General features: G+C 36.4%; 2 protein-coding genes across 10 annotated transcripts in view; both read left to right on the plus strand.

Annotated features, from left to right (window-relative positions):
* Tmem62 (transmembrane protein 62) overlaps positions 1-15,416 on the plus strand; it is a 44,822-nt gene extending 29,406 nt beyond the window's left edge. For 5 of the 9 annotated variants that reach the window (XM_046460972.2, XM_046460974.2, XM_058584731.1 and 2 more), the window contains 3 exons: positions 8,314-8,418; positions 10,337-10,455; positions 14,652-15,416. In XM_046460972.2, coding sequence (XP_046316928.1) covers positions 8,314-8,418; positions 10,337-10,455; positions 14,652-14,978 — 551 coding nt within the window. In that variant the 3' untranslated portion in view covers positions 14,979-15,416. The remainder of the gene's footprint in view (positions 1-8,313; positions 8,419-10,336; positions 10,456-14,651) is intronic. The other 4 variants (XM_046460973.2, XM_046460975.2, XM_058584732.1 and 1 more) reach the window with 2 other exon arrangements.
* Positions 15,417-15,571: 155 nt separating this feature from the next.
* On the plus strand, positions 15,572-25,596 carry Ccndbp1 (cyclin D1 binding protein 1). The gene is made up of 11 exons (XM_046461801.1): positions 15,572-15,756; positions 15,916-15,975; positions 16,291-16,370; positions 18,975-19,056; positions 19,820-19,916; positions 20,088-20,161; positions 20,774-20,850; positions 22,339-22,607; positions 23,688-23,748; positions 24,871-24,917; positions 25,158-25,596. Exons 1-11 carry the CDS (start codon positions 15,648-15,650, stop codon positions 25,264-25,266), a joined length of 1,065 nt encoding a protein of 354 aa, XP_046317757.1. The 5' UTR covers positions 15,572-15,647; the 3' UTR covers positions 25,267-25,596.
* Positions 25,597-26,053: the final 457 nt, after the last annotated feature.

Raw genomic sequence — 26,053 nt, forward strand, 5'->3', positions numbered from 1 at the left:
GTGTTGGTTTTATATCTTGCCACTTTGCTGAACTCATTTACTAGTTCTAGAAGTTTTCTGGTGGAGTTTTTTGGGTCTTCTAGGTATAGAATCATATCATCAGCAAATAGTGCTAGTTTAAGTTCTTCTTTTCCTGTAGTTATTCCTTCAATTTCTTTCATCTTATTGCTTTGGCCAGTGTTTCAAGAACTATGTTGAATAGAAGTGGTGAGAGACGGCATCCCTGTCTTGTTCCAGATTTTAGAGGGAATGCCTTCAGTTTTTCTCCATTTAGAATGATGTTGGTCTGAGGCTTAGTGTAGATAGCCTTTATAATATTGAAATATGTTCCTGTAATCCCTAGTTTTTCTAGTGTTTTGAACATAAAGGGGTGTTGTATTTTGTCAAATGCTTTTTCTGCGTCTGTTGAGATGATCATATGGTTCTTATCTTTAAGTCTACTGATGTGATGAATTACATTTATTGATTTCTCTATGTTGAACCAACCTTGCATCCCTGGGATGAATCCCACTTGATCATGGTGCACGATCTTTTTGATATGTTTTTGTATTCAATTTGCCAGAATTTTATTGAGGATTTTTGCATCTATTCATTAGAGATATTGGTCTGAAGTTTTCTTTCTTTGAAGTATCTTTGTCTGGTTTTGGAATCAGGGTGATATTGGCCTCATAGAATGAATTTGGAAGTACTCCCTCTTTTTTTATTTCCTGAAATAGATTAAAGAGTATTGGTAATAGTTCTTTAAAGGTCTTGTAAAACTCGGATGTATATCCATCAGGTCCTGGGCTTTTCTTGGTTGGTAATCTTTTTTTTTTTTTTTTTTTTTTAATATTTTGTTTTTAAAGAGAGAGAGAGAGAGAATTTTTTAATATTTATTTTTTAGTTTTCGGCGGACACAACATCTTTGTTGGTATGTGGTGCTGAGGATCGAACCCGGGCCGCACGCATGCCAGGCGAGCGCGGTACCGCTTGAGCCACATCCCCAGCCCGGTTGGTAATCTTTTGATGGCTTCTTCTATTTCCTCACTTGACATTGGTCTGTTTAAGTTGTGTATATCTTCCTGACTCAATCTGGAATTTACTGATGCCTTCACTATCTTCTATTATATTAGAATTAGAATTTAGGAATTTACTGATGCCTTCACTATCTTCTATTATATTAGAGTATAAGGTTGCAAAATAATTTCTAATTATCTTCTGTATTTCTGTAGTGTCTGTTGTGATATTGACTTTTTCATCTCATATGCTAGAAATTTGGCTTCTCTCTCTCCTTCTCTTTGTTAGCATGGCTAAGGGTCTGTCAATGTTATTTATTTTTCCAAAAACCAACTTTTAGTTTTGTCAATTTTTTCATTTGTTTCCTTTGTTTCAATTTCATTGATTTCAACTCTGATTTTAATTATTTCTTGCCTTCTGCTTTTGCTGCTGATTTGTTCTTCTTTTTCTAGGGCTTTGAGATGTAGTGTGAGGTAATTTATTTGTTGGCTTTTTCTTCTTTTAAGGAATGAACTCCATGCAATGAATTTTCCTCTTAATACTACTTTCATAGTGTCCCAGAGATTTCGATATGTTGTGTCTGTCATTTACCTCTAAGAATTTTTTTTTATATTTATTTTTTAGTTTTCAGTGGACACAACATCTTTATTTTTTTTAATTTTTATGTGGTGCTGAGGATCGAACCCAGTGCCCCGCGCATGCTAGGCAAGTGCGCTACTGCTTGAGCCACATCCCCAGCCCTACCTCTAAGAATTTTTTAATTTCCTCCTTGATGTATTCTGTAACCCAGTGTTCATTCAGTAGCATATAGTTCAGTCTCCATGTGATGCAGGAATTTTTCTTCTTTATTTTATCATTGATTTCCAATTTCATTCCATTATGATCAGATAAAATGCATGGTAGTATCTCTACTCCTTTGTATTTGCTAAGAGTTGCCCTGTGGCATAGTATATGGTCTATTTTTGAGAAGGATCCATGTGCTGCTGAGAAGAAAGCATATCTGCTTTATGCTGGTTTATATATTCTATATATGTCAATTAAGTCTAAGTTATTAATTGTGTTATTGAGCTCTCTAATTTCTTTATTCAACTTTTGTTTGGAAGATCTATCTAGTGGTGAGAGAGGTGTGTTAAAGTCACCCAAGATAATTGTGTTGTGGTCAATTTGACTCTTGAACTTGAGAAGAGTTTATTTGATGAATATAGCTGCACCATTGTTTGTGGCATATATATTTATGATTGTTATGTCTTGTTGATATATGGTTCCCTTGAGCAGTATGTAATGTCCATCTTTATCCCTTTTGATTAACTTTGGCTTTATTAAAAAAAAAACAGAAATTAACAGATCAACTTTATTTGATATGAGTATGGACACCCCTGCTTGCTTCTGAAGACCAGGTGTGTGGTATGATTTTTTCCAACCTTTCACCTTCAATCTGTGTATTTCTTTTCCTATCAAATGAGTCTCCTGTAGGCAGCATATTATTGGATTTTTTTCCTAAATCCAGTCTGCTAGACTGTGTATTTTGATTAGTGAGTTTAAGCCATTAACATTTAGGGTTACTGTTGAGACATATTTCCAGCCATATTTGTTTATTTTTGTTATTTAACTTGACTTGGTTTTCCTCTTTGATTAGGTTTTCCTTTAGTGTACTAACTCCCTCTGCTGGTTTTCATTGTTATTTTTCATTTCCTCTTCATGAAATGTTTTGCCAAGGCTGTTTTGTAGTCCCGGTTTTTCTAGCTGTAAATTCTTTTAACTTTGTTTATCATGGAAGGTTTTTATTTCATTTTCAAACCTGAAGCTTAATTTTGCTGGATACAAGATTCTTGGTTGGAACCCATTATCTTTCAGCATTTGAAATATGTTGTTCCAGGATTTTTTGCTTTCAGGGTCTGTGTTGAAAAATCAGCCGTTATCCTAATTGGTTTACCCCTATATGTAATCTGATTTTTTTATCTTGTGGCTTTTAAAATTCTCTCCTTATTCTTTATGTTGGGCATTTTCATTATAATGTATCTTGGTGTGCATCTTTTGTGATTTTTGCACATTCAGCATCCTGCAGGTTTATTGGATTTGGATTTCTGTTTCATTCTTCATGTCTGGAAAGTTTTCTGCTATTACTTCATTGAATAGATTGCTCATTCCTTTGGGTTGGACCTCTATACCTTCCTCTATCCCAATAGCTCTTAAATTTGGTCTCTTTATGTTATCCCATATTTCTTAGATATTCTGCTCGTGGTGTTTTATCATTCTCGCTGTGCTGTCTATGTTTTTTTCAAGATTATATACTTTGTCCTCGTCTGATATCCTATCTTCTAACTGGTCTACTCTGCTGGTGATACTCTCATTTGAGTTTTTAATTTGGTTTATTATTTCTTTCATTTCTAGGATTTCTGTTTTTTTTTTTTTAATAACTTCTATCTCCCTGTAGGTGATCTTTTGCTTCTTGGATTTGTTTATGTAATTCATTGTCAAAGTGATCTTTCATTGTCTGTATTTGTTGTATGATGTCTTCCTTAAGACTCCAAAACATCTGAATCATGTATATCCTGAAATCTTTATCTGTCATTTTTTTCTGCTGTAATTCTTCTAGTGATGTATTGTCTTGCATTGTTTGTGGTACTTTCTTTCCTTGTCTTTTCATGTTGCTTGTGTTTCTTTCCAGATCTGTGAGTCTGGTGTGTTATTGTTTTTACCCTATAGATTTGTAGTGCTCTTGTATAGTTCCGAGATCTCTCTCCTTTGTGGGGAAGGACAATATTAACAGTTCCCAATATCAACAATACATCATCTATGAGCAAGTTTTTTTTTAATACATTTCTATGACTAGAAATGTTGGAAGAAATGTTGGATTCAATTATTATTGAAAATATAGTCAGTAGTTTCATAAAAGGTGTACAGTTTCTAGTGGCATATAGAGAACTGGGGATAGGGCATAGGACGTTATGTTAAGGGGAAAACGTGAGGGTATGGGGTTAATATATCTTAGCAACTTTGGAGGAGAACTCTAATGGGGGGGTTAGTAGCAGGAGGGATCTGGGCATCTCTATTTTGAAGTACTTTCCAGGTTATTCTGAAAAGCAGACAGGTTTAAAAACTACTACTTTATAGTCTAAAATCAAAAACAGAGAAATAGAAGTAGTCATAGCCTTTTTATAGGTATTGATAAGGGTTTTCTGTTAGCTTCTAATCTTTTGAGGGTTAAGCTTATATTACTAATTTTAAAGTAACATTAAAATTACTTACTAATAGTTTTCTCTGGCTGCTTCCCTTAATAACTACAATACTTAATTCCATATAATTAGCTGTCTAGCTTAAAAGTAATATGAGCCTTTTAAGATGCAAAAAGTCTAGTTTCAAAGTACATTTAAAAAGGTTTATGACAGGGCTGGGTTGTGGATCAGTGGTAGAGAACTTGCCTAGCATGCGTGAGGCACTGGGTTCAATTTTCAGCACCACATATAAATAAATAAAATAAAGGTCCATCAACAACTAATAAAAATATTTTTTAAAAAAAGGTTTATGACAAAGTTTTAAAATAAAGCTTATATTAGTGTGCTAGGTCTGACATAACAAAATATCACAGGCTGGTTGGCTCAAACAATAAAAATTTGTTTTCTCACAATTCTGGAGCCTTGAAGTTCAAGTTCAGGTTTTTGTTGTTGTTGTTGTTTGTTTTGTTTTTTCCTAAGGCCTCACTCCTTGGCTTATAGATAACCACCTTCTCACTGTGTCCTCACATAGTCATCCCTGGATCTGTGTTGTTTGTATCCTGATCTCCTTTTTATAAGGATACCAGTCACATTGGATTAAGCCCACCCATATGACCTCATTTTTACCTCTTTAAAGGCCCTATCTTCAAATACAGTGACATTCTAAGACACTAGGAGTTAGGACTTCAACATGACTTTTGAGGAATACAAGTCAGCCCATGTCAAGCTATTAAAAGGGTTTTCTGCTTTTTAAAAACCTTTCTCTAGATGTTGAACCAAAATGACTGAATTTAAAAAGATATTCATTTCAGGGTTAGGAATATAGCTTAGTGGTAGAATGCTTGCCTAGTATGCACAGGCTCTGTTTGATCCCTGTGAGCACTGGAAGAAAAGAAGTAGGAGGAAGGAAGGAAGGAAATAATATTAATTTGAATGATATATATAGATAAAGATCTTTATAGTCCACATGTGGGAAAAAAAAAAGAAAGTATAACATTCAGCTCTCAAATTTACTATTTGCCATCTTAATAGCTGAGTCAATTTTCTTGCTCTTGCTTGAGAACTGGACATTTTTTTGCTACTCTTTTTTTTTTTCTTAAAAAACAACTCTCCTTTTGGTATATATCAGTGTTCTGACCTATTGTTTTTTTCACCTCTGATCCTCTTTCTTCCTTTCCTCCAAGATTTTTCTTTGCATAAGCTCCATAGCACTTCAGTCATCAAGGTTTTATGGATGCTTCCCACATTTTATTGTCTGTGCCTGATTTAACTTACTGAATCCCTAAGTGGCTCTACATATTTCTACAAAGAAACTCCTGAAATACCTCACACCTGCTCTCCTCATCCCTAGTTTGATTTTCCTATGTCTCTCATGGCATCATTATTCCTTATTTTATTTTTCAGTAATCTTCATTCTTCATTCCCTAATGCCAGCATATTATTAAAACCCATTGATTCTTTCTTCAAATGTTTCTTTTCCTTTGAAGGGTTGCCAATGTTATTTCAATACTACCTCCTTTCAGGATTCCCAAACAGACTTCTAACTGTTGCTTCTATATCCAGTCTGTCCATCTAATCCATTGTCTGTCTTCATCATTAGGCAATTATCCTTCTCAGAATTTTATATGTAAGGCTTTTTGGTCATGGAAGTGATCCTATGAATGAAATACCATAATTAAAAATCAGACACCTCTCTACAACCTAGTCTTACTTGACTAGCCATGTCTTCAACCAATTGCTGGAATTCCCAGCCCAGATAATTTTCAATGTTCCCTATACAAACTATGCTCACTTATGCATTTGTGTTTTTGCCCAGGCTATTATGCCTACTTTAAATTATTCTTCTAAACTTATTTAAATATTAGTTTCCTGTATGGCTTACTTGAAATAGTCTTTTCTTGTACCCCTTTCTCTAACCATTCCAATTCATAGTGAGTTCTTGCTTGTCTGAGTCCTATAGTGCTTCCTGATGATTAATTCTTTACTAATTTTTTTTCAGCGCTGGAAATTGAACACAAGGCCTCAGGAATACTAAACAGGCACTCTATCACTAATCTATATCCCCATCCCCAATTCTATACTTAATTAGCCAAGCATCTTACTTTACATAATCACTTAAAATGATATATTTTCTCCTCAACCAGATAAATACTTTGAAAGTACAAGACTAAAAACAAAAACAAGTGAGAGTAATACACACAATGAGAAAGGTTTTATTAGGCTTTGTATAAAATTAATTGTCAGCAGGCTGAATAATGTTATAAGTATTAAATGAGTATGCTGACCTATTAGCAAAATCATAACTTTTTTTGGTGGGTGGTACTAGGGATTGAACTCAGAGGCACTTGACCACTGAGCAACATCCCCAGCCCTATTTTGTATTTTTTTTAGAGACTGGTTCTCACTGAGTTGCTTAGCACCTTGCTTTTGCCGAGACCGGCTTTGAACTCGTGATCTTCTTGTCTCAGCCCCCAAAGCTGCTGGGATTATAGGCGTGCATCACTGCACCTGGCTTCATAACTTATTTAACTTACATTAGGCTGTCTTTCATCAGGACCTGTTTTTTAATTTTTTTTTTGTCTAGTGTGTCACTCAGTGTGCCTGAACTTTTTATCATAATTTTCTGATAACTGGTTTATGACCAGCTCCATGATAAGTAAAATGATAATCTGTGGCCACAGATGGAGCTTCTTTGGGTGAAGCACTTATATTTGAGCCTTTTGGCACCATATTTAAGAGCATATCAATTGGGAGAGCTTTAGGGGTGCCTCTCAATTAGAATGACAGAACTGTTTGTTAAGAACGGTATCACATACAAGAAAGGACTACTGGGACAGATACTCATATTTAAGATCAAAATGAGAAATTTTGCTATTTCTTTTATGTACTTTTGATATATTTTAATACATCTCTTGGAAGTTTGTAATTTTGGTACTAAATTCTATGGAAAACGGAGACTTAATGATCCTTTGAACATAGCACTATCTTTCAAATCTACATGAAAATAAAATAGTACAGGGCTGGGGATATAGCTCAGTTGGTAGAGTGCTTGCTTTGCATGCACAAGGCACTGAATTTGATCCTCAGGACCACATAAAAGTAAATAAATAAAATAAAGGTTTATTTAAATAAATAAATAAATAATAAAATAGTACAGACCTCTGGCAGGTATGTCTATTTTCAGTCAAAAATATTTATGAGGGCTGGGGATGTGGCTCAAGCGGTAGCATGCTGGCCTGGCATGCGTGCAGCCTGGGTTCCATCCTCAGCACCACATACAAAGAAAGATGTTGTGTCCACCGAAAACTAAATATATATATATATAAAATATATATACACACACACACATACATATATATATGTATATATATATGTATATGTATGAGTTCAATATATTATAGTACATATAGTACAATGTATATATAGTCTCACAACTAAACCATTTTTTTAAACTTTCTACCCTATATAATTCTTTTTTTGGGTGGGTACCAGAGATTGAACTCAGGGGCACTCAACCACTGAGCCACATCCCCAGCCCTATTTGGTATTTTATTTAGAGACTGGGTCTCACTGAGTTGCTTAATACCTCGCTTTTGCTGAGGCTGACTTTGAACTTGTGATCCTCTTGTCTCAGCCTCCCAAGCTGCTGGGATTACAGGTGTATGCCACCACGCCTGGCTACCCTATATAATTTTAAGTATATTAGCTCACCAGGATTCTAAATTTAAAGTGGTATCATCTGTATAGTTGCATGTAATGAAGGATTTGCCCCATATAAAGCAGATAGCCCATAATAGTCTTCTAGAAAATGTTGTAAAGAAATTAAATTTTACAAAATACCTAACCACTTCTAAACTCACTTGTACTTTCATTTGTTTGTAGATTCATTTAACAAAAAAATTATTGATATACCACTGTGTCAGATATGATATTAGTCACTAGGGATAATGGATAAGTAAAAGGAAAAGAAGGTATTGGTTGGTCATTAGACCTGTGCTATCTTAGGCAGTTGATCTGTTGGAAAATAAAAATTACATTATAAAAAAAAAGAAATTAAAGTTTACATGTGGTCACTGAATTTTAAAAAATTTGTTCTGTTTAGAACCTCCAAGATTTATAAATTTGATATCATTTTCCCTTCACCTCTTGAGCAAAATAAACATCTTCTACTATTCTATGTTGTTGATGACCCTGTATGTAGTGCTTGGTAAGTAAATTAATAAACTTCAAATTGTAGAGCATTCTGTCAAAGAATATATTGAGATTTTTTTATTTTCTTTTATTTATTCTAATTTGTTGTATATGACAGCAGAATACAATTCAATTCATAATACACAAATAGAACACAGTTTTTCATGTCTCTGGTTGTATACAAAGTAGAGTCACACCATTCATGTTTTCATACATGTACTTAGGATAATGATGTCCGTCTCATTCCACTTCTTTCCTACCCCCATGCCCGCTTCCTTCCCCTTCCTCCCCTTTGCTCTATCTAAAGTTCATCTAATCCTCCCATGTTGCATTCCCCATCCCCATTATGAATCAGCATCCTTATATCAGAAAAAACACTCAGCATTTTTTGGGGGGGATTGGCTTACTTCACTTAGCTTTATATTCTCCAGCTCCATCCATTTACTTACAAAGCCATGATTCTATTCTCTTTTAATGCTGAGTAATATTCCATGTGTATTTTGTTTGTTTTTTGTACCAGGGATTGAACAAAGGCACTGTACCCTAAGCCAAATCCCTGGTCCTTTTTATTTTTATATTTTATTTTTTAATTTTTGAGACAGGTTCTTGCTAAGTTGCTCAAGGTCTTGATAAATTGCTAAGGCTAGTTTTGAACTTGTAATTCTGAGCCACTGAGATTATAGGCATGGGCCACTGCACCTGACCTGTTATTGTATTCTTGATAATTGCCATGCTGACTGGAGCTAGATGAAATGGCAATATAGTTTTGATTTGCATTTCCCTGATTGCTAGAGTTGTTGAACATTTTTTCACTTATTTGTTGGCCAATTGTATTTCTTCTTTTGAGAAGTGTCTGTTTAGTTATTTTTCCTATTTATTAATTGGGGTTTTTTTTTTTTAGTTGTAATGGACACAATACCTTTATTTTTATTTTATTTTTTTTTATGTGGTGTGGAGGATCGAACCCAGGGCCTCACACATATGAGGCAAGTGCTCTATTACTGAGCTACAACCCCAGCCCTAATTGGATTTTTGGTGTCAAGTTTTTTGAGTTCTTTATATATTCTGGATATTAATGCCTTGGGGAGCAGGTGGCAAAGATTTTCTCCCATTCTGTAGGCTCTCTTTTCATGTTCTTAATTGTTTCCTTTGCTGCACACAAGCTTTAATTGATGCCATACCACTTACTGATTTTTTTTTTGTTTTATTTATTGTGCTTTAGGAGTCTTGTTAAAGAATTGTCATTATGTAGTGAACATATGAACGAATGAATTAATGGCCATAGGTCAATAGAAAAGGCTAAAATATATTCACTATATTAGTAAGAAAGAGAAGTACAAGAGAGCATTTTAGAAAAATTTCCATTGAAAAGTGGTTTAGGGAGCCGGAGTTGTAGCTCAGTGGTAGAGCACATGCCTAGCATGTGTGAGGCACTGGGTTTGACTCTCAGCACTGCAAATAAATAAATAAATAAATAAAATAAAGATTGACTGACAACTAAAAAAATATTTTTTAAAACAAGTGGTTGAGGTTTTATTGCTTTAAGGAGTAAATCTCAGGTATCTCAAAAATTAGCTTCAGTAGAATACCTCTGCTTCTTAAAGGAAATGTTAATACATTATATTGAGTTTATTAGTGCAAGAGAATATTTTTTAAATTGTGAGTGTGATGCAGCCTGTTTTTGCTATCTACAAGCTATTGATCTATTCCAAGTATAGCATATATGCAGATAATTTTTGATCCAGAGAAACAGGGGGCAAATAGTTGGTTAAGATACCATATGCAACAGAAATTAGCAAAGGAGAAACACTATGAAATAAAATGCTCATAGGTTACTATTCTTGTATCTTCATTATTACTATAAATGAATCTCAGATGTATGTAATCAGGGTGGTAGCTATTTAATCTTCTTTTCTACACTTTGCCTCTCTCAGGACCATGGTTTTTTGGCGAAATTATTGATGGCAAATTGGGTTTCTGCTTTTCCTTTGGGATATTTGTTAATGGACATTTCCTACAAGGTGGTGCAACATTTGTAGCTGGAATTTTCCAGGTAAGAAATTAGATATACAATTTAAGAACATCTTGGCCTTGTTGAAACAATAGCATAACAGTTAAATCCAAAATCTTTTTTAAAAATCTCAAGTCTTAAATTGAACATTATAGATCATCTTTCTTACTTTATTTGTAGGGCAATCTTTAATAACTGATGTTTTGTTTGCTTCCTAACCCTTTTCTTCCACCACTCTTGTGTAAACTTCAAAAATACATTTTGGCATTCAGGGTTGATCAGAGGTAAAAGAGGTTTTTGTTGTTTGTTTCATTGTGCTTTTTCATTGACAGAAAATGAAGTAAGGGCTTTATGATAGAATAAGTTTTACACTTTAAGTTAAACCAAAACTGATTATGATAAAGAAGGAAGGAAAATATTTCAGAAGAAGGAAAGGAAAAATATAAACACATGAAAAGGAAATCAGTTATTTAGTAGAAGCTTCACTGGACAAAATTCAGACCTGGCCTTTGTAATGATGTCTTAGCAGTATTATTCGGGAAACACCGACATATTAAGTTTACATTTGATTCCTCTAAAACAAATATATAATTAAGAGATCCTGTTCCATAGCAAAATTCCATTAAAAAAACTTTCTGACAAGTATTTACCTAACAATTGCTTTGTTTTATTCACCTAATGGGGCTGCTGGACCAAAATCTCAGTGTAATTTGAAGTTTTGGAAAACATAAAAAAATATTAATCAAAATGAGTTCAAAAACCTCTTAACAACAGTATAACAAGATTAGCAGGATTAGAGACAGCCAATTAGGGAAAACTTTTACCTAGCAAATACTTACCCCAGTCCACAACATTCTCTGCATAGCAGCATGTAAATAGATCCTGGGTCTTATTCTCTTTCTTTCCCTCCACACTTTGGTGCTGGGGATTGAACCCAGGGTTTCAGGCATACTAGACAGGCACTCTGCTGTTGAACTACATCTCTGGCTTAAGTTCAGTTTTCTGTTATATACATGCAGGCTGTCTCTCAGGAGCACTCTTACACCAAGTGAAACTTATGTCTTACCAAAAGGCATGGGGTTTTTTTTCTATGAAAATGTGTACATTCATATTTTGAGCAATTATAAGTTAATAATGGACTTTATGTATTATCCAGGCTCCTGACTTCCAAATGTATACCTCTGACATAGATATCTTCTCTGTACTTCAAGTGTCTATATACTCAACTGCCATTTTATATATTTCCTTTGATGCATAACAGGCATCTCAATATTATGTCTCTGACCTCACACTTGTGGCTCCACTCCTACTTTCCACCTTGTTCATCATCCTTGGCTACTGTTGTCTTACAGAGCCCAAGACCTCTCCCACCTCTGGACTTTTCATTTGTTCCTTCTTCCTGGAATGCATTTACATTAACTGACTCATTCCTGTCCTTCAGGCTACACAGAGCCTCTCTTTTATTTACTCTTTTGTGATCCAGTTATTTCTTAATTGAATTTATCACAATTTGTAATTCCTTTTTTAATTTTTTCTTTTTCCTGTTAGACTGTATAGCTCTATGATGGATCTTTTTTGACTTGTTCACTAGTGTGTCCCTAACCTAGAGTATCCCTAACCTAGATCCTAGGACAGTGACTGCTACAATAAATATTGTTGAATGAATAAATGAATCACACATCCTTCAAACTATATTATAACATAGATATTCCAATTTATACTTTAGTACTCATCATTCTACCTCAAACAAAAATATTAAGATAAGAAAAAATATACTGATGATACAAGTCCCTCCATTCCACCAAAACAGAATGTATATTCTGGGTGTGTGTGTGTTGGTGTGCGCGCGCACGCACGCACATGCACACTCGCATGTGTGTGTACTTAATTTTAATTTAAACACTGGCCGATATTTACTATCTATCTATCTATCTATCTATATATATATATATATATATATATATGATACTGTACTATAAATTGGAGCTTCAATATAAGTTAAATGATTCCTGTCTTTAAGATGAACAAAAGGACACAACTAACTGTAGGTTGAATGTGTTACAAATAAGTGTGATCAAAGTATATATATATATCAAACTCCTTGATCCATTTTGAGTTAACTTTTGTGCATGGCAAGAGGAGGGGATTCAGTTTCATTTTGTTGCATATGGATTTCCAGTTTTCCCAACACCATTTGTTGAAGATGCTATCCTTCCTCCATTGCATGCTTTTAGTCCCTTTATCAAATATAAGATAGTTGTAACTTTGTGGATTAGTCTCTGTGTCCTTTATTCTGTACCATTGGTCCACCTGCCTGTTTTGGTACCAGTACCATGCTGTTTTTTTTACTATTGCTCTGTAGTATAGTTTGAGGTCTGGTATCGCTATACCGCCTGATTCACACTTCCTGCTTAGAATTGCTTTTGCTATTCTGGGTCTTTTATTTTTCCATATGAATTTCATGATTGCTTTATCTATTTCTACAAGAAATGCCGTTGGGATTTTGATTGGCATTGCATTAAACCTATAGAGAACTTTTGGTAATATTGCCATTTTGATGATGTTAGTTCTGCCTCTCCATGAACAGGGTATATTTTTCCATCTTCTAAGATCTTCTTCTACTTCTCTCTTTAGGGTTCTGTAGTTTTCATTGTATAAATCTTTCACCTCTTTTGTTAGGTTGATTCCCAAGTATTTTATTTTATTTTTGAGGATATTGTGAATGGAGTGATCTACATATTGTGGGGTCGGGCTCCAAATTCCTTAATAGGACACCCATAGCACAAGAGTTAAAAACAAGAATCAACAAATGGGACTTACTCAAACTAAAAAGTTTTTTCTCAGCAAGAGAAACAATGAGAGAGGTAAATAGGGAGCCTACATCATGGGAACAAATTTTTACTCCTCACACATCAGATAGAGCCCTAATATCCAGAGTATACAAAGAACTCAAAAAATTAGATAATAAGATAACAAATAACCCAATCAACAAATGGGCCAAGGACCTGAACAGACACTTCTCAGAGGAGGACATACAATCAATCAACAAGTACATGAAAAAATGCTCACCATCTCTAGCAGTCAGAGAAATGCAAATCAAAACCACCCTAAGATACCATCTCACTCCAGTAAGATTGGCAGCCATTATGAAGTCAAACAGCAACAAGTGCTGGCGAGGATGTGGGGAAAAGGGTACTCTTGTACATTGCTGGTGGGACTGCAAATTGGTGCGGCCAATTTGGAAAGCAATATGGAGAGTCCTGGGAAAGCTGGGAATGGAACCACCATTTGACCCAGCTATTGCCCTTCTCAGACTATTCCCTGAAGACCTTAAAAGAGCGTACTACAGGGATACTGCCACATCGATGTTCATAGCAGCACAATTCACAATAGCTAGACTGTGGAACCAACCCAGATGCCCTTCAATAGATGAATGGATAAAAAAAAAATGTGGCATTTATACACCATGGAGTATTATGCAGCACTAAAAAATGACAAAATCATGGAATTTGCAGGGAAATGGATGGCACTAGAGCAGATTATGCTAAGTGAAGCTAGTCAATCCCTAAAAAACAAATGCCAAATGTCTTCTTTGATATAATGAGAGCAACTAAGAACAGAGCAGGGAGGAAGAGCAGGAGGAAAAGATTAACATTAAACAGAGACATGAGGTGGGAGGGAAAGGTAGAGAAAAGGGAAATTGCATGGAAATGGAAGGAGACCCTCTTTGTTATACAAAATTACAAATAAGAGGTTGTGAGGGGAATGGGAAAATAAACAAGGAGAGAAATGAATTACAGTAGATGGGGTAGAGAGAGAAGATGGGAGGGGAGGGGAGGGGGGATAGTAGAGGATAGGAAAGGTAGCAGAATACAACAGTTACTAATATGGCATTATGTAAAAATGTGGATGTGTAACCGATGTGATTCTGCAATCTGTATTTGGGGTAAAAATGGGAGTTCATAACCCACTTGAATCTAATGTATGAAATATGATATGTCAAGAGCTTTGTAATGTTTTGAACAACCAATAAAAAAATGCAAAACAAAAACAAACAAACAAACAAAAAGTGTGTGTGTGTGTGTGTATATATATATATATATATATATATATAAATCAGACAACTAACCCCAAGTCAGAAAGCAGCATATTCTTAGGAGCCACCAATAATGAGACCTGACTCCTTCAACGTTAGCTTGGTGGTAAGCTAACGATTGTGTTCTGCTTCTTTATTCTAGGTGGTGTTTTTCAACATTCCCTTGATGGCTTACCTTTGTTGGAGCTTGTTGCAGAGGTGCTTTGGTCACAACTTCAAGTCTCATCTCCATCAAGGAAAATACTTGAAAATTATACCTGTTCACCTACTTATGCTACTGCTGTATATCTGGCAGATTTATTCCTGCTACTTTCTTCATGTGACACAGGGCACGCTAGCTCTTTTATTCTCCCCTTTGCGGACCTGGTTGACATTGCTGACACCAGTACTCATTCGTTGTGTGTGGACACTGAACTCCACCAAGTTTGGAACCTTCATGTTGCAGTTAAAAAGCCACCTGAGCTCCTGAAATGCATGTCCCATCACTGCCAGCTGGGCAGAAGTTCAGTCTCTGCATCTGTAACCCTGGTCTCTGCCCGTACTAGGTGGAAAGCAGATGTCAGTGGATGAGCTTCAGAGAGCTGCTGCTTCTTGGACACGTGAATGTTGGAGGGATCACTCACTACTGATTCCTGGAGAGTGGACTGAAAACGAGTCTAAATAATGACTTGATTTCTTTCTTTCCTAAGGAGGCAAAGAGAAAGCCCTAAACAAGGAGACCCACAGGGTAGGGGCTGGGTGTGTGTATGGGAGTATCTCAGGAGGCCCAGCATTTTGGGGGGTTACCCCATGTAAAAGCATCCAGCGCCACACATAGGGTTATGGGCTCTCTGCTTCCTTAGTCGGGAGTGTTTCAGCTAATCAAATAAATGAATGAATGAAGAATAAGATACACAACGAACCTGAACCTTGCAGTGTGGCCCAGTCTTTTGGTTGGAATGGGGTGGGGCGGGGAGGCGTGACCCGGCCAATGGAAGGGGCGGGGCCAGGCCTCAGGGAGGAAGGGGCGGAGCGGGAGGGCTGGGTTGTTGCCAGAAACGATCTCGGGTAGGCGGCACCGGAAGCGAGGCGCAGTCGCAGTGCGTCTAGGGCAACTGGGGCGGTGGCGTCTGTTTTCAGGTGCCGGTGAGCGAAAGAAATGGCGAGCGAAACTGCGTCTGCAGCCTCAGTCCTCACTCTGGCTCCGCCTTTGGAACAGCTCCGGCACTTGGCGGCGGAGCTGCGGTTGCTCTTGCCTGGAGTGCGGGGTGAGCTGACGCTGTGGGTCTGGCGAGGCCAGGGGCGGCCTTGGGGTAGAGAAAAGCCCAGGTAGGGCGCTGCGGGCTGGACCCCGGTACGGGAGGTGGCTCCGCTCACTTCAGTTTCTCCTTTTGCCGCGGTTCGGCCCACCACACTACACCTACAAGTCGGCGAAGCCCGGGAGACCACTGAGGAGTTTAATCGGGAGGTGTTCTGGAGAAGACTCAGTGAGTGCCTTTCCTGTCGGTGACTCCCTTCTCTCACCTATTCCAGCGAAAAGGTCCCTTTCCTGCTGGCAGTCCCCATTGGAGGGCTCTGCGTCTTCCCTGCCTCATCCCGACTGTGGGGATACTTCACCTTGCTAGTCCTTGGCACTTGAGTGGTTAAAATATAAAATATTGATTTTTGGAGCTGTTTTTGAGTTGTCTAGGCTGATAAGCGTGGAGAGAGAACGCATTATCGTCCAAGTCCCTGTCGCAGCTGCAGCTTTAGCCTTTTGGCACTAACTTTAGCACCTGCCTCCCCTTATTCCCACCCACCAGATGAGGCAGCTGTTAAAGTGTCATGGGAAGCCACCGCTCTGACTACAGTCTTCTCTCGACTTCCATTGCCGTCTCCACAGGTGAGCTTCACTTTACTGGAATCCTTGTGCGGACTTGTTATTCCTTAGGTATCCTCGCTATTTCTTTCCACCTTTTTCATTCATGTAATCTCAAATGAGATTACATTTCTTACTTTACAGGATTGTTGTGGAAACCAAATTGCCTAAATGCAGGGCCTGGCATGGGTAGACCAGTCTCCTAATTTTTGCAATTTGAAATTCAGCCTGGTTATTTACTTTCTGAAAAAAAATTAAAGTGCACACTGTTTTCTAGATATTTTCACATACATGATCTCTGACAGATAAGTAGTCAGGGTCAGAGGCTCAGGTTAAGGTTAGTAAAAGTCGAAGTTGAATGTAAATAAGGTCTATCTGAATGCTAAGCTATACCCATTCTATTATACTACATAGGACCCTTTGGTAGTGAATTATTTTGTATGTAATCAGTAACTTATGTAGAAAGTGTGAAATTCAAAAGCTAACAAAGTATGCTAAAATGTTTCTACCTAGCTACCCTGTTCCTCATTTTTGTCACCTCTCTTCACTTCCTTTTGTATTATTCTGTATACTGTATATTCTATGCATATGTATATTCATATTTACATGTATATATGTGTGTGTGTGTGTATATATATATACATATATATATGCTTTTTACACAAATGATCAGATACCATCAACACTGTACTTTTTCATTTTTAAAAAATTAATGATATAGCTTAGAAATTGATTCTTAGCATCACCTAAAAAGTTGTAATAGCTTCTTAATATTCAACAGAGGGCTTAACTATAATTTAGTCAATACCTTATGTGGACATTTAAACTGTTTCCAACTTGTAACTATTGTAAATGGTCCTGTGGTGAATTGCCGAATATAATCTTTGTGTACATATTTGTAGAAAAAATTCCCAAGAAGAAATTGCTAGAACAAAGAAATTATACAGTTTTAATAATTCTTCATTATAAAACTGAAAGTAAAGGTGTTGACTGTGATATAGCATTCCCTATATTCATTTTTTCTAGAACTGCCCATACTTAATTTGAGAGTAAGGGTATTTAAAAATGGCATATTCATTATCTTATTTGATTTTTTAATAAAATTTTAAGTCTATATCCAGATTTTTTTAAATATTATTTTTTAGTTATAGGTGGACACAGTGTCTTTATTTTACTTTATGTGGTGGAGGATCGAACCCAGTGCCTCACACATGCCAGACGACCGCTCTACCTCTGAGCTACAATCCCCCAGCCCAAGTCTATATCCGGATGTTTTGAAATGATATAAATATTCTTTTGCTGCATATGACTACAATGATAAACCTTCTCCTTGGATACCTTAGAGGTCTATGATGAGGAAACAAGAGGTGAACTATGTGAGAGCACTTTAAAAGATTCATAGAAGGTGTATTTTTTCCAAAGGAAGTATTATCTTATTTTTAAATATTTGCTGGCTTCTTTCTTTGAAAAGAAAAACTTCCTGCTAAAATTTGTAGCAAGAAAAATACAGTGAGTAGATAGCATAGGATTATTTTCCTATATATGTTCAGGATGGTAGTTTTACTCATAGATGAAAAATTAGAACATAGTTTTATTGGAATTACATACAAAGATTCAGTCGCCTTCTTCGGATGTCAGCATTTTAGTCCTACTGCAGGGTGGTTTGTTTGTTTTTGTTTTTAAGATTCGAAAAATCTTTATGAACTGATATTTTTATAAAAATTTGTGTGTTGCCATAATAGTTTCTGAACAGAGTAAGAATATAGCTCAGAGGTGGAGTTCTTGCCTAGTATATGCAAGGCTCTGTGTTGGATCCCCAGCATTGAAAAAATTTTAAAAAGTTTCTAAGCATTTATTCTCAATCCCTGGGGATATCTCATCCCAAACAGGTAACAGTTTGTGGACTGGCACCAACCTGGATCACATTTTACATATAAGCACTGGTTTAGAATTTAACAGAGAAGTGAGGACAAGGAAGATAAGAAAACCAATGACTGCTTAGAAGGAAAATAGTTAATATTGAGCATTATTCAGTCCATGTTATTTACTTTTAGGTACATATTTTGATTCTGTTGAAAGAGACACATACATAGAGATTTGGTTAATGATCTACTACAGGGGTTGGCAAACTTTTTCTGTAAAAGGCCAGATAGTGGTAAATATTTTAGGCTTTGAAGGCTAGCTAGTTAGTACTGCCCTTTTTGTGTGAATGCAGGTATAGACAATATGTACACTAATGACCATGGCTGGGTCCCAGTAATACTTTATTTATAATAAATGTAAATGGGTCTGGTTTACCTGTGGACTATAGTTTGACTACTCCTAGTCTATGATATGGTGAATATCTCATGGCACATCATGAATATCTTGGGATATAGAGTTAACCAGGAACAAGTTTTACTTATTGTTTCTTTGTGCCTTATTGAGTTGTCATCAAGTGTTTGGTGTTTCACTAACTTCTCTGTGGTATACAATGAGTCTTATCACAAGGCCTAACTCATAATAGGACTTCAGAAAATATTTAATGATGCTTTACAGATGTCTATTCTCTTTTACAGTAGGTGAGTTGACCAAATTGATCTAATCCATTTCCTTTCTTTATTTTTAAATTGGTTTGTCACATCATAGGAAACCCAGAGGATCAGTGAACAAGTCTGTGCTGCCGTCAAGGCAATTATTGCGGTGTACTATTCACTTCCCAAGGAACAGGGTAAGATACTATATACACATTAATATTGCATTTGTAGGCTACATCTTTGCTAAAATGATGGGTATGTCCTGAGACTTTTGCCTTTCCCCAGTTTGAGCATGCACCTCAAGGAGAATTTTATAATGTAATTGACCTATGTAAACACTCCATTATACTAAGGTACAGATGCTTTGTACCTAAGATTTTCCATCTCCTGTGCTTTGTCTGAATCTTAAGGCTTTTAATTCTTTTTGGATCTTCCTTTCCATCTAACTGCTAGATGCTGGCTCAATCTCAGCCCCATATACCTAGACTAAAGCTGTCCCATCTCCTGCATTCATATTACAGCATACTCTATTTCTAGGCTTCTTAATAGGTTAAATGTTCACTAGTCCTGCCACTCCTCTGATTTATGTCTTGATTATAATCATGCCAAAATTATAAATGAATACATGTCATAGATCTTTAGGATTACTCATGGATTGTTTAAACTTTCAGCATTTTATCCACAGTTGTCAAGGGGCTACTGTCCTTAATGAATGAGTACTTGTTGTGATGGAAAGATTGTATTCCAAATCTCTTGGAGGAACAGCTCTAAGTATTGGTGGGGGGGATAAGAAAATAACATGAGGATATAAATAAAATCTGAGTTTTGTGTTTGGTACTTCCTTTAAAGCATGTGAATGGCCATTATCTTGTAGTTCTCTAATGCTTAAACTCAGGAAAATGGACAGTGACTTCTGAAAAGGAGACCAGGCTGCTTACTCTTCGATTTTGGCCACAGGGATCACCCTGAGAAAGCTGGTACGGAGTGCCACTTTGGACATTGTGGATGGCATGGCTCAGCTTGTGGAAGTGCTTCTTATCACTCCACCTCAGAGGTACTGATGCCATAGTATGGGTTAACAGTTAATAGGCTTCCTTGACCCAGGGGAAAACTCACCCTAAGAGAAAAGTTACTGATAGCCAAGAATAGTGACCAGTAGGAGGGAGCTTTTTACGAGACAGGAACCTAGATTATTGACAATATTTTCATTGATTCCATTCCCCAGCCCTGAAAACAGTAACCTTATTTCCTACAACAATGTCTGGGTTGCATGCCAGCAAGTTCCTCAGATACCAAAAGGTAGGTAAGAGTGGGAGATGAGCCAGTAACTGCTGGCCAAAACAGAAAGACATCCCATGTCTAACTTCCTGCTTTGTAGTATTTATATATTTTAATTTGTATAAACACTTTAGTGAAATAGATTTAGTTTGTCATCTGCATTAATAGTTAGTATTAGTACTTTTTGCCATTCTCTAGTTCTACTGGGTATCTAACTCAGGGCCTTCTATATGCTAGACAAGCATGCTGTGATTGAATTATAACACCTTTTTAAATTCAGACTCTACTTGCGGTTCTCTCTCTTGCTGAACAGATGTGGTTTTTTTCTAGTATTACCTCTGCGGCAGTTTTATTGGACACACTGAAGCAGTTATCAGGTCAGAAGCAGTGGTCAATAAAAGGATTGTGATGAGAAATATCATGTGCCCATTTTATTTCTTGTGGTGAATGAAGAAAAGCTTTTTAATCTTTGAGTTCCAGGGGAGGTAGTGAAAAAAGAGTTTTACATTAGATGGTGACCCTAGGTTACTTTGATATTCTCTTCAAAAGAAACAGTGTTGGTTGCCCTTTGTAGTCTTAAGAGAATTATAAGATTTCTTCTCTCATTCTAGTGTTTCAATTTTTCATTCATAGATAATAAAGCTGCAGCCCTATTAATGCTGACAAAGAGTGTGGATTTTGTGAAGGATGCACATGAAGAAATAGAGCAGGTGAGGGAACCTCTGCCTTTGCTGGTCATTGGAGGTCAAACTCCATGACCAGTAGAAAATAGATTATAAAGAAAGGGATATGCAAATCAAAACCACTCTGTCAGAATGGCAGCTATTATGAAGACAAACAACAATAAATGTTGGCGAGGATGTGGGGGGAAAAGGTAAACTCATACATTGCTGGTGGGACTGTAAATTGGTGCAGCCAAGATGGACAGCAGTATGGAGATTTCTTGGAAAATTGGGAATGGAACCATTTGACCTAGCTATCCCTCTCCTCGGTCTATACCCAAAGGACTTAAAAACAGCATACTACAGGGACATAGCCACATCAATGTTTATAGCACCACAATTCACAATAGCTAAACTGTGGAATCAACCTAGATGCCCTTAAGCAGATAAATGGATTAAAAAAATGTGGCATATATACAAAATGGACTATAACTCAGCAATAAAAGAGAATAAAATCATGGCATTTGCAGGTAAATGGGTGGAATTCGAGAAGATAGTACTAAGTGAAGTTAGCCAATGCCAAAAAACCAAATGCTGTGTTTTCTTTGATATAAGGAGGCTAATTCATAGTGGGGTAGGGAGCAGGAGCGTGGGAGGAATAGACGAACTCTAGATAGGGCAGAGGGATTTGAGGGGAAGGGAGGGGTCATGGGGTTATTAATGATGGTGGAATGTGATGATCATTATTATCCAAAGTACACGTATGAAGACATGAATTGGTGTGAATATACTTTGTATACAACTGGAGATATGGAAAATTTTGCTCTATATGTGTAATAAGAATTGTAATACATTCTGCTGTCATTAATAAAAAAATTAAAAGGGGATATGGGCTAGGGCTGAAGCTCAGTGGCAGAGTGTAACCTAGTATACGTTAGGCACTGGGTTCAATCCTCAGCACCACATAAAAATAAACAAATAAAATAAAATAAAGGCATTTTGTCCATCTACAACTACAAAAAAAAAAAAAAAAGGGGGGGGATATCTTGAGCATTGACTTAGCTGGTTCCATTCTTACTTCTGTCCTGTGTCTTCCATTCCCACTCCATTCTGCTGTGTAATTTGTACCACTTCTCTTTGTTCCTTTGCTGGACAAGGAGAGTAAGAACAGGGTTCATGAAATGATTTAACTGTGTAGCTGTTAGCTGTTAGTTAGTGAAACAGCCAGCCTGGGTGTTTTTTGTTTGTTTGTTTGTTTGTTTTTTTGTACTAGGAGTTAAACCTGTACATGCTTTAACACTGAGCTGCATCCCCAGTCCTTTTTATATTTTATTTTGAGACAGGGTCTCACTAAGTTGTTCATACTGGCCTTGGACTTGAACTTCTGCTACCTCGTCCTTCCAAGTCCCTGGGATTATAAGGAGCAATATTGTGCTTAGCCTGGCTGGGGTTTCTAAACAATTCAGTTATGGTGCTAAGAGTAAAATAGGTGTTTTTGTTTTTGTTTGCATTCACATTTATCATGGTATGTTTTAGGCTGTGGAAGAATGTGACCCTTACTGTGGTCTCTTGAATGATTCTGAGGAGGACAACCACAGCAATGAAGATGTGTTGGGGTTTCCAAGCAATCGAGACTTATATTGGTCTGAGGAAGATCAAGAGCTCATAATCCCATGTCTTGCACTGGTGAGATCATCCAAAGCTTGCCTGAAGAAAATACGGATCTTAGTGGCAGAGAATGGGAAGAAGGATCAGGTGGCTCAGCTGGATGACATTGTGGATATTTCTGATGAGATCAGCCCTAGGTAAACATGTTCTCCACTTGAAACTGCAGGAGACTTCTGATCTTAGCTTATGCTTGTGCTGTCATCCCAAAGTTTTTGCCTAGATTTTTGTATTTTGAAGATGTTTAAACCTACAGGAAAGTTGAAAAAGTACTTCAGTAAATAACTCTACATCCTACATATGAATTCACCTGTTGTTCACATTTTTCTTCCTGTATTGGTTTATGTCTTGATAAATAGATGTTCCATAATGGTTTTTCCTAAACCATTAAAGAGTTAGTTGTATTCATCAATGACATTTCACCCCTAAATACCTAGCATCTATCTCCTAAGAACAAAGATAGTCTTATCATCATATCTAAAGAATTTAATGTTGAATATAATATTATCCAACAGTCGTACTTTTCCCTTTGGCTCTAAAATATTTTTTATAAAATCCAGGTTTCTATCAAGGTCTCAAATTAGTTTCTTGCAGTTTAATACAGTCTCTTTTTGACATTGACATTTCAAAACAAAACCCATCAGTTGTCCTATAGAATGCCTTAACAATTTGTATTCATAGGATAATTTTCTAGGGATTATAGTCAGGTTAAACATTTTTTTTTTGCAAGACTATCATATAGCTGTTATGTTTTGTGCCTCCTGTCATATTGGGGAAGTCATATGATATCGGTTTGTTCCATTATTGATAATCCCAAATTTGATCGTGTTTTAAGTGGTGTCTTCTTTAGTAAGGGTGACTTTTATGTAACAATTTTAGCTTCCATTGATGAGCCTGTATCAGTTACTAAATTGATAATTTCAGATCCTCACATTTTTTTACTAAATTAATCATGTCCTGCCCTATGAACGAACCAAGGGCATTCCCTCCCACCCCAGTTTCCTAGTGAAATAGGGTATGTATGTTTCAGCAAATACTGGTTAAATTGATTTTTCATTGGTTGCCTGGTTGCCCAATTTAAGGAACTGACAAGCACTTCTGGGACAGCCAATTTCTCCCTAGTTACATCCATAGTTGTATACTAGAAACAACCTAGCTAGCTTAGTTCCTTTGTTTTTGTTGTTGAATATAATAATGGTTATTTTTCTTTCTGCTCCTAGCGTGGATGATTTGGCTCTGAGCATATATCCACCTATGTGCCACCTGACTGTGCGAATCAATGTGAGTATTGACTTTTTGGGAGGAGTTATAGACCTATTTGTAGAATTTCACTAGTCACTAGTATTTTCTGTAAAGTATAGGGTACTTATTTATTTGTCTCACTTGGGTGCAAAAGTACTGTCACAACAGTAATGTCACAGTTCTTGCATGTGTTTGTGCATTATAAATATTTGCTGAGGTGTTTTTTTTTTAATTTTATTTATTTATTTTTATGTGGTGCTGAGGATTGAACCTAGTACCTCATACATGTGAGGCAAGCACTCTGCCACTGAGCCACAATCCCAGCCCCCCAAATGACATATGTTTTATAGTCAGATGTACCCCTTCTAATATTTGATAAATTTGATAGTGGAAATTAGATTCATCAAAATGTGTGTTCATAGTGTACAAACACCTTGAAGAAGAATAGTATCCTTAGGGCATTAAATTTTTTGTTTGTTGTTTTGGCATTAAGTTTAAAAGTTAACTTCCTAAGAATTAAACATCTTTAGCAGTATGCCTATTAAAAATATTCAATTATCCCAAATAATAATTACTAAAGCAATTAAAAATGTGTAATCTTTATATGTCTTACTTTATATTGTTGGGATATATACACATCCTCATTTCTGGGTGTTTTTTTTGGTGCTGAGAATTGAACCAAGGTCCTTATGCATGGTAAGCACATATTCTACCATGGAGCTGTGTCCCCCACCTCCCCATGTTAACTTGAAATTGGTGTTGTTAAAATTCTGTACATTTTTAAAGTAAAGAACATTAGTTATTTCTGCTTTATATTTTGAGCTCTTAGCAGATAGGATAAATTCAGAATACATTCTTTTCTCTTCTTTTTTAAAAATTAGAAATATTTTAAGTTTTAAAAACTTAGAAAAATGTTATAGCAACAATATTAGTAATATTTTGCTAAATAGAAAAGAATTTATAATCCTGCCACCTCAACCTAGTCAGCATTTTTGTTTTGAGTATATTCAAGGTTCTTTTTAAATGCGTTCTTGTTTTAACGTTGTTTTTTTTTTTTTTTTTTTTTTTTTTAAATTTTGGGGATCTATTAAAAATTCAAGCTCTCCTTTACCTTTTTGATGGCAGGGCTCAGGGTGATTAACTTCTCTGTTTCTTTTCTAGTCTGCAAAACTTGTATCTGTTTTAAGGAAGGCACTCGAAATTACAAAGTAAGTATGAAGACTTCTCCCTAGCTAGCCTTTTGAGAATAAAGCTGAGTGTCTGTCTGACTTTCTCAACTCCCAAGTTCCCACTTCAAGAAATAGGAAAGGGAAGGATTGGGGTTTTCTTTTAGTTTTGGTTTCTGTGAAGAAACTTGCCTTTTACTGTAGTTTCTTCTGTGCACTCTCCTGAGGATAGATTTTCCCCTGACCTCATAGTAACCTTTTTTCCCCCATTTTATTCTACAGAGCAAGTCATGTGACCCCTCAGCCAGAAGATAGTTGGATCCCTTTACTCATTAATGCTGTTGATCATTGCATGAACAGAATTAAGGAGCTCACTCAGAGTGAAATTTAATTATGAGTTTTCAGGCGCATTCATATTCTCCTTTTACTCTCTCTTATTGTCCCAGCCAGATCTATAATGTCTGCTTTTAAGAATGGAGCTAGAATACTTGCTGGATGGAAAGGGAATTCCTGTCTATATTTAACAAGAGACTCTATTACCAAAGATTGTTGGTTAAGCCAGATTGGCAATTATTTATAAACAGTATGAGTATGATATATTTTTCTGCTAGATACAAAAGATAATTGCATGAGTCAGTATTCCTGAATGGCCTCTCAGAGACTCCTAGGGAAGCTGCCTTAATCCTTATTTGCAATAAAGTATGTTTTTCATTGTTACAGATGCCAGTGGTCTCAATGAAATGCTAACTATTTGCTAGCAATTAAATGAATACCCTTCCAAAATTTCTTCCTACCAGAAATGCAGTCTGCTGAGACCACCATTACTTTCATTTGGGTTTATAAGTATAAATATCTGATTTTTTTTTTTTTTTTTTTTTTGCGGGGGGTTTCCAGGAATTGAACTCAGGAGCACTCAATCACTGAACCTATCCCCAGTCCTTTTTTTGTATTTTATTTAGAGACAGGGTCTCACTTAGTTGCCCAGTGCCTCATTGTTGCTAAGGCTGCCTTTGAACTCGTGATCCTCCTGCCTCACACTCCCAAGCTGCTGGGATTATAGGTGTGTGCCATCGCACCTGGCTAAATATCTGATTCTGATCAGAAGTCTATTTAGAACAAAAACACTTGACATTAATTTATTTAGAGAAAATGACTGCAAAAAGCCCCTTAGTGTTTTA

Source organism: Marmota monax, unplaced genomic scaffold (assembly GCF_021218885.2).
Source record: "Marmota monax isolate L192 unplaced genomic scaffold, Marmota_monax_Labrador192_F-V1.1 WCK01_AAM20220418_F8-fsc00001, whole genome shotgun sequence".
NCBI classification, from domain to species: Eukaryota; Metazoa; Chordata; class Mammalia; order Rodentia; family Sciuridae; genus Marmota; species Marmota monax.